Source organism: Procambarus clarkii, chromosome 71 (genome assembly GCF_040958095.1).
Source record: "Procambarus clarkii isolate CNS0578487 chromosome 71, FALCON_Pclarkii_2.0, whole genome shotgun sequence".
NCBI classification, from domain to species: Eukaryota; Metazoa; Arthropoda; class Malacostraca; order Decapoda; family Cambaridae; genus Procambarus; species Procambarus clarkii.
Genome location: NC_091220.1, coordinates 18223429 through 18232341, shown reverse-complemented (window position 1 = coordinate 18232341; position 8913 = coordinate 18223429). Strand labels below are relative to the sequence as shown.

Genomic DNA, 8913 nt, shown 5'->3' with positions numbered 1-8913 from the left:
AGCCCCGAAATCATCTCAAGATAACCTCAAGATAAGTGTATTGGCTCTCACTCTCGGGGACACCACTTTCTGCCGTACAAACAACCTCTTAGCTTCGTCACAGAGTGTGTTTCCTCTTGGATTTACTTCTTGTGGAAGCCTTGCTCTACATACAGTTTTAGGAGAGACTAAAAGTATGTTCCACATTTTAAATGGAATTTAAAATGGATTTTAAATTCCATGAATAATGGGTCACCCATCAAATCACATACATAGGTCTACATGTGCAAGTTAAACGTTATCTACTAGACAGAGAACCTAACAGTAGTTAAATAATCCAGCTGAAAACACTTGAATGAAGTGGAAAAAGTTAAAGAATGAGAGCTAATATGTTGTACAACTACACACACATTCAAATATGAGGAAAAACAAATACTTTAAAACTAATAGTGTGTAACAAATATGTGAGCACACACAAAACATCGTCATATTACCCTTGACTCTTTCTGGCTCATCCTTTGTTTCATGGATATACATGTTCTGGTAAATACATAAAAATATCCAAAATCAAAGTTTATTGATAAAAGAATTAAGTTACTATACAGTATTAGTCTACATAATGTACAGCATACATTTTTACTTTGCAAAATGTAGTATTATACAACTAAAAAAAAAAGGGTAATTAATGCAAAAACAGATTCCAATAGTTCAACTAATGGCAACTTACAAAAATAGAATTAAACAAAACTAAATACTGTCACTGTAGACTATAACAAACCTCTGTGATAAGTTACATTGCATAATGTAATGCATATGCAATTTTGCATACGGTTAATACACTATACTGCATCTTGACATAAAAACATTTAAATCTGGTTGTAATTTAATTTGTTTGAATAGATTATATTTTAAATATTAAATCACATCGGTCTACATGTGCAAGTTGGACGTTATCTACTAGACAAGAGAACTGAACAGTAGTTAAATAATCCAACTGAATACTCTTGAATACAAAATACTGTACTATACAGTACTTGACAATGGGGAGACCTTTGACAGTATAGATTATATTTAATAACCATATGACTCCTTCACCACTAGGTAAACAAACTGGCTACATTATTCCTGAGGCTAATAACCCCACTACTAATAATGTTATATCATAATTTGTAAAAAAGAAAAAAGTTGATAGATTTGGGTTATAGATATGAGTACAGTATACAAGAATATGTAAACAAAAAATATACATTCTGTATATTATTTAACATATTTCTCCATGAAACGCTTATGAAAATCAGATCGAAGGGAGTCATTAATGAAGGCTTTTTCTGTTTTATCCGGCTCTGATGCAGCGCAGTTCTTGAAAACGACGTCGTCATCCCAACGTCTCTTGACTTTCATGTCAGACTTTGGGGCAGCAGCAAGGTTCAGTAAAGGATTACCCGATATGATGTTCTCCATCCTGATACGTTCTTCCTGTTCCTGACGTTCTTGTTGCTTTCTTGCCTCCTCTTCTGCACGCTCTCGCCGAATGCGCTCTAGCTCAGCAAACAGCACTGCTTCATCATCCGAATCATCAGAATCAGATGCATCATCATCATCATCTTGAGGATCATCAGCATCTAAGTTAGCTGGAGCTATCTGATCCAACCTTGGCTTTTTTGAGGAGGAGGAGGAGGAGGATGATGAAACACCTGATTCACGTATGGCATTACTGCTACTACCACTGCTGCTTCCACTCGTACGTTTATCTCTGGCTGCAGTACGCTCGCGGTCTTCCAATTCGCGGCGGAAGTCACGGCTGCGGAGTTCCTCAGTGGTAGACTGCCCATGGTCACGATACTTGAGCCGTGTGTGAGAAGGAAGATCACGAGCCGAGTACTGTTTGGACAAGGCACTTAGGTCACGCTCTCCTCGGCCCATGCCACCTTTGGCAGGTTCAAATGTTGGCCGTGCTGCGGTAGTCATGATTCTTAATGTCTACGCTGAAATTAAATCAGAAAATTTGAAGTAAGAATATATTAGATGCAGCAACACCAGTCCCTAAATGATTATTCAAATAATAATTTATCTAAAATTAACCCTTCAGGATTAGAAAATATTAAATTTTAGAACAAATGTAGATTTTATCTATGAAAAGGCCAAAATCTACCAGAACATACCTTCTCACTCCTGCAAGCCAAAAATAAGAATATACTACTCAGCATGCAACTCCACACAATCAGAGTAGAGTTCAAATCTCAACCCAAAAGAGACAGGCTGAAATGTCATATATGGTGGAAAATATTAGAGGGGCTGGTCCCAAACCTGCACACAGAAATAACATGAGACCAGAAGACATGGCAGGATGTGCAGAATACCCCCGTTGAAAAACAGAGGTGCAACTGGTACTCTGAGAGAGAACTCTATCAACATCAGAGGTCCGAGACTGTTCAACACGCTTCCACTACACATAAGGGGCATAACTGGCCGACCCCTCACAGTGTTCAAGAGAGAACTGGATAAGCACCTCCAAAGGATACCTGATCAACCAGGCTGTGACTCGTACGTCAGGCTGCGAGCAGCCGCGTCCAACAGCCTGGTTGATCAGTCCGGCAACCAGGAGGCCTGGTCGACGACCGGGCCGCGGGGACGCTAAGCCCCGGAAGCACCTCAAGGTATGGTAATTGTACAATGCAGATATAATTACAGTACCAATATTTTATATTACTGTATTTTAAGAAATGTTCGAATGAATTCTACATCATAAATGTTGACAGAAAGACATGACTGGGTGCTGTACAATTTGGACATAGGGCCCATGGGGCTCTATTCATATAACAAGACAACATAAGACATAAATTCTTATCACTAATTTGCCGGAAAACTTTACAAAATCACATTGGAAAATGGTACGGTCATTTTGTACACCAGACAATTCGACAAAGCTCATTTTACTAATTTACTGTTATGTTCTGGTAGCATTACTAAATTATAACTTTGTGATTTCTTTGTTATTAAAAAACTATTGTATTGTTGCTAGAACTACAGACTTCATAATGATAATGTTTGTCTCACTATTATCACCTTCATATATCATTTGTTATATTACTTGAACATTCTCACTTATGTTAGCTTACTTCTATTTTAGTATTGAATGTTTACTCCTTTAAATAATTATTGATCTAAATTATCCTAAGTTTTCATAACAGTGGCTTTATTTGTATGTGTAACTCCTGCCCCTGCAATTCTCCCTTCCTCTTTTGCTCTTTGTACACACATTTTTATGAATAAAATTTTTTTATGAATATTATTATTATGTGGGCCAGGGTGTAGCTTAAGTTAGGCTGTATTAAGCGAGATTTGGTTGGTTAGGGTAAAGTTAGGTTTCAAATTTTGTTGGCGAATTGTCTTGCGAGAGCCTCTTGAATCACTCCATATAAAAAGATTATTGATATGTATATGCCTACATATATGTGTAATATAAAAAACTGTAACTTGCTTCACAAGAATCTCACTTGCTTAGCTAAACTATGGGGTTCACTTCCTGAACCCATTATGTGCCAATGTAACCCTTTCCACCACCGCCCACGGGACGGGTATGAGATGAATAATAATGAAATGAATCTGAACCTGTACAATGTAAATCATATCTTTGAAAACAGTGAGATACTACAATGAAAGTTTACGTTGGTTCGTCTGGCCGAGATTTTGAACTGTGTCACTTCAAAATTCCCCCACACACAATGGGGAGACCTTTGACAAGCCGGCGGCATCGTGTTCCCACAAAGGGAACACTAGACAGTAAACCTCAGGTAAACTCTCTCAGTAATCCTACACCTGGCCACGAGTGAAGGCCATAGAGTATACCACACGCTTTTCATAAATAATTAATTATAACTATAATACATACCGTCTACACTTGGATGTGGTGAAGGGACAGTCACCTAAATGTCGGGAATGTGTCTTATTATATGCAAATTATTACTAAATGTTGAGAAGGACTCCTCGCCTTGTTGTTGTTTATGAGGAGTAACAAGCCTAAACGTCTGCACGGGGCACTCGCCTATTAAATAATACTCATTATGGAACATCATACTTAATTGAGTGTCTAGTCTAATATTATAAATTTTATATATCTTTATTTTAGTCTTATTATTCTATGGTTTTCCTAGTCATATTTGATACAGAAACTCGCGTCCACGGTTAGTTAGTTTAGTTCATTTATTATGCATCCCATACCCATCTTGTGGGTGGTAGTTGGGGGTTAGTTCGTATACTTCTAGCCAGAGAAAATACAGTCCTCGCTACAAGCCCAAGTATGTATTCATAGGCTTCCTGTCCCCGATAAAACAAACTATATCAATATTAATTATCAGAATTAGGCTTTACGTATGGCAGGTAACTAATCTCTCTACACTATATAAGCACTATAATTGTAATAGGCTGTGAACAAGAACATTGTGGAACCCGCCGGCTTCCTATCCTTGTGGATATATATATTTATATCCACAAGGATAGGAAGAAGGTATATTGGGTTTATGGGAGTACATGACATTGATGTTTTTTACATTCTTGTAAAGCCACTGAAACGCTTTCGGGCAGGTCCTTAATCTAACAGTGGTGACCAGCCCGCGGTCGTGTGCGGTTGCACTGTAAGCGCTCTTTGATATTGTGAAATTGTGCTCAACTGTTCCAGTTAAACAGTGCATTTGCGTGGTGGGGAAATGGCAGAGGCGGTCTGCCTCACTAATAGACAATCGTGCATTAGGACTGACAATTATGAGAGTGAGGATGACTTACAAGTACAAGATGATACCAGGCCGTATCAAGCAGCAATGACCAAAAAGGAAACAGCGTGCTTTTCACTGACAGCGAGACAGTGATAGTGAAGAAATAAAAAAAGAGACAGAACAATTGCTGAGGGGCAGTTCCTCAGAGGCAACAGTACCTGTGACTATTATTAAATGCTAATGATTATTATAGAATTTTTATTTATTTACACGGAGCTTTTGATAAAGCCCAAAAAGAGGTTATCTTATATGAACTAGCTGGTCTTGGTGTTAAAGGAAGATTATTGCGCTGGATAGGGGATTATCTTTACGAAAGGAAGGTTCAGGTGTGGTATCAAGGTTGTATGTCAGGTGTGAGGTCTTTTGAACTCCCGTGCTACGAATGATATACTTGAGTATTGTAAGATCTCTTATTGATTATGCTGCACCTGTCATTTCTTAAAGGTAGAATGGGCAAGTTGGAGAAGGTACAAAATAAAGCCATGAGAATTCTTAGAATTTCTTTTCTTTTCAAAAACTTCTTTGTAAGAAATGCTATGATTGAGATAATGAGGATGGAGTTGAATCTGAAAAGTATTGGGGATAGAATTTCAAAGATAAATGTAGCCTCTGCCATTAGATTAATGAGAGGTGGTGGAGCTAATGAATTAATCCTCTCAGTTCAAAAGGTGGGACGTAATGAACAATGTATTATAAAGAAGTGAGCATATATGAGTACATTATGTTCTAATGTTATAAAGTATGATGTTATTACAGAATGTATTACTCTGCCCAAGAGACAATTCACACCACCATGGAAAGCAGTGATAACAGTCACAGGCAGCCAAAGTATTCTGTTAAGTCACTCATAATTGTAGTATTTGAGTATACTGCAGCCTAGCCTTTGGATGCATAATATGCGGTAAATACATTAAATGTCAAAACTCAAATACCACCAGTAGTGAACATGAAACACATGTTTATAATGAAAGTTTATTTTAAGTAAATAACTATTTCATATACAGTACAGTAATATAACCTACGTAATATACAGCTGTATTTACTTTCATATTCAACTGTAAAACTTGAAAGAAGCAAGTTAATGAAAACCGAAACAATTTATACATTACTAGAATAAAGACAATAAAATAGTATTATAAAACAAATACGCAAAATATAAAACAAAATTTTTTACCTTCTTAATAATGCTTGAATATGACTTTCTCTTTGTTTAAAAAAATAATTTTCAATCTAAATCTTTCACGTTTGTAAAGAGTACAAAACATTTTTTAAACTCGACCCTTACCAACTGGTCGAACAATTTTTATGTAAGAACTACATTAAGTAAAATATTTATCCATAAAACGCTTATGAAATTCAGATCGTAAGGTGTCATTAATGAAGGTTTTTCCTTGTGGCTCTGAAGCAGCGCAATTCTTGAAGACGACATCTTCATCCCAACGTCTTTTGACTTCTATTGGAAGCCGTGCAGGGGCCTTGGCAAGGTTCAGTAAAGGATTACCAGATACGATGGTCTCTATCCTGATACGTTCTTCCCGTACCTGACGTTCTTGTTCCTCTCTTTCCTGCTGCTCCACACGCAATCGCCGAATCCGTTCCAGCTCGCGAACGAGCTCTTCTTCGTCAGAATCCTCGTCGGAGTCGGTGTCATCGTCGTCCTGGGCATCGTCCTCATCTAAATTGTCTAAAACATTCTGGTCGTACTTTTTCTTTTTGGAAGGTGGTGATAAGGAACTTTCTAAGTCCCCCCATTCGTTGATACCACCAGTAGGGCCGCTCTTGCGTTTTTTGCTTTCACCAGTAGTACTGTTCTTGCGTTCATCGCTTCCACCAGCACGTTCGCAGTCCTTCAATTCTTGGATGGTCAACTCTCTTGGGGCACGGAGCTTGACTCGTATGTGTGAGGGAAGGTCGCTAGCTGGGTACTGTTTGGTCAAGCCGTTCTTTCGTGTATCGCTTCCACCGGCACGTTCCCGGTCCTCCAATTCGCGACGGAAGTCCCGGTGGTGGAGTTCTTGGATGGTTGACTGTCCAGGGGCACGGAACTTGAGTCGTTTGTGTGAAGGAAGGTCGCGAGCAGAGTACTGCTTGGTTAAGGCACTCACATCACGCTCTGCTCGGGCCATACCACCAACGGCGGGTGCGAATGTTTGTCGTGTTGCGGTGGACATGACTAGGAACAGGGCGGGCACAGGTGACAACAAGCTTCACTGAGCGTGTCTATGCGTATGTGTATTATGAAACTACTAAAGAATATATATAGGGAAGCGAGGTGAGGTGTCGGGTGATTATTGGCAGTCACATGACAAACAAGAATGAAGGTAACTGCAGAAAGCCTATTGGCCCATACGTAGCAGTTCCTATTTATATCTACCCAAACTCATTCACATATATGTCTATATGTGAATGAATGATTGACCATTCTCAATCGACTTGAGAATGGTCCAGGACGGACCGAAACGTCGTCGTCCCTTCGATTGTTTCAAGCGTGGATTGGACATGTATTTGAGTGGGATTGGGTGGTTATAAATAGAAGCTGCCTCGTATGGGCCAATAGGCCTTCTGCAGTTACCTTTGTTCTTATGTATTCAAATAGGTCAGCTGCAGCGGTGCCAAGTCAACGCCCCTCCTACCAACTGTGGTAGGCCGTGGATGTGTGGATTGGCCAGAAATGCAGGCGATGAGTCACAATAACGTGGCTGAAGTATGTTGACCAGACCACACACTAGAAGTTGAAGGGACGACGACGTTTCGGTCCGTCCTGGACCATTCTCAAGTCGATTGTGTTTGTGTTTGCGTAACTTCTTCGTGAATCTAGCCCGTGAATCCATCATGTGGGAATACTGTTGAATGAGGTAGTTGATGACAGCGAAGAGAGCCACTGAAAAAACTCTTGTTGATGTTGTATGTCAGTTAACCTTGAAACAAATAAAAACAAGACTCAAGGTGATTCAGGAGGGTGAAGAAATGATAAAGAGAATGGCAATGGTGGACAGTAGTAACACACTTAAGAATTATTCAATAATAAATACAAATTCGTCCTTCACTTATGGTAAAGGAAAGTCTACTTGGAAGGATTCAATTTACATGAGATTACGATTAGGATATAAATATATTTGGCAATACGGTGTTGATGTCAGTGAAAAAGATAAGGAGTGTAAATTATGTAGTATGCCGTACGCCCACACCTTAGAACATTATGTATTAGAGTGTCACCTTATTGAAAAATATAGAAATAAGGAAATAAATAGTGTACCACATCAAATTGTTTGGATGTGTGATAATGGTATAATAGACAGTATACTTAGGAGCTACAAGAATTTTGCCCCAAGAATGTAACAATTATATGCTGTATGCAATGTTAAATGGGATTCTTGTACTGTTATATGTCTATTTGTACTCACTGAATTTGTGCGCCCCTTGAGGGACTTGAAGTAGAGGGGGGTAGAAATAGCCTAAGCTACTCTATCCCTTTGAGATGTATTTATTGCTTATCTCAATAAACATACTTGAACTTGAACCTTGGTATAAGCCTAACATGTATATATACACTGGCTGCCTGTCCCCTACAAAATGATTTATTATTAACTATTATATACAGTATACCCGGCTAAAGCAAACACAGTACAGTTTCGTCATAAGAGATTCCTAGATTGGAATTTATTATCAAATTTCAATATATCAAAGTATTTTTAGTGTGAAATGCTGATATTTTATGCATCATTTGTTGTTTTAATTGATATAATGATATTCTTAACAGCAGATAAAAGAAAAGTAATTGTTACCTAATACCAGAATAGTATAAAATTTAACATAAGCTACGGGATTTGTGGATCAGTGTTTAAAGGGAATTCGGAAGTAATAATAATACAGCTGATGCCATCTGTTAGCAAAAGAGAACACTATCAACTGGCTGCTCAATAGTAGCAATAAGATACAGCTTACGCCATCTGTTGACATCAAATTGCACTTATAACAAATTATCCCACAAAATACAACTAGCGACATCTCTTTTTTTTCCAACGCACTATAAATAGCCAAACAGCAATCCATAAGGCGGGTTGTTGTGCTCGGGTAGGAAGTTCCAAGCTCCGCCCCTAGATGGTATGGGGTGCATAATAAATGGCATATCATTGGAAGATATTCTTTGTTGACATTCACA

The 8913-nt window shown here is 38.5% G+C and overlaps 1 protein-coding gene and 1 pseudogene across 2 annotated transcripts; both read right to left on the bottom strand.

Annotated features, from left to right (window-relative positions):
• Positions 1-539: 539 nt before the first annotated feature.
• On the bottom strand, positions 540-4028 carry c12.1 (spliceosome-associated protein CWC15). 2 transcript variants are annotated; one of them, XM_045726353.2, is made up of 2 exons: positions 3872-4028; positions 540-1964 (listed from the first exon to the last, which is right to left on the bottom strand). In XM_045726353.2, exon 2 carries the CDS (start codon positions 1945-1947, stop codon positions 1237-1239), a length of 711 nt encoding a protein of 236 aa, XP_045582309.1. In that variant the 5' UTR covers positions 1948-1964; positions 3872-4028; the 3' UTR covers positions 540-1236. The 2 variants fall into 2 exon arrangements, with proteins under 2 accessions (XP_045582309.1, XP_045582311.1); XM_045726355.2 differs by having other exon boundaries at positions 540-1959; positions 3872-4009.
• A 149-nt stretch (positions 4029-4177) lies between these two features.
• On the bottom strand, positions 4178-7120 carry LOC123745623 (spliceosome-associated protein CWC15 homolog pseudogene; annotated as a pseudogene).
• Positions 7121-8913: the final 1793 nt, after the last annotated feature.

Coding starts and splice junctions, on each gene's coding strand:
- c12.1 (XM_045726353.2), bottom strand. CDS start 1,947: ATGACTACCGCAGCACGGCCAACATTTGAACCTGCCAAAGGTGGCATG.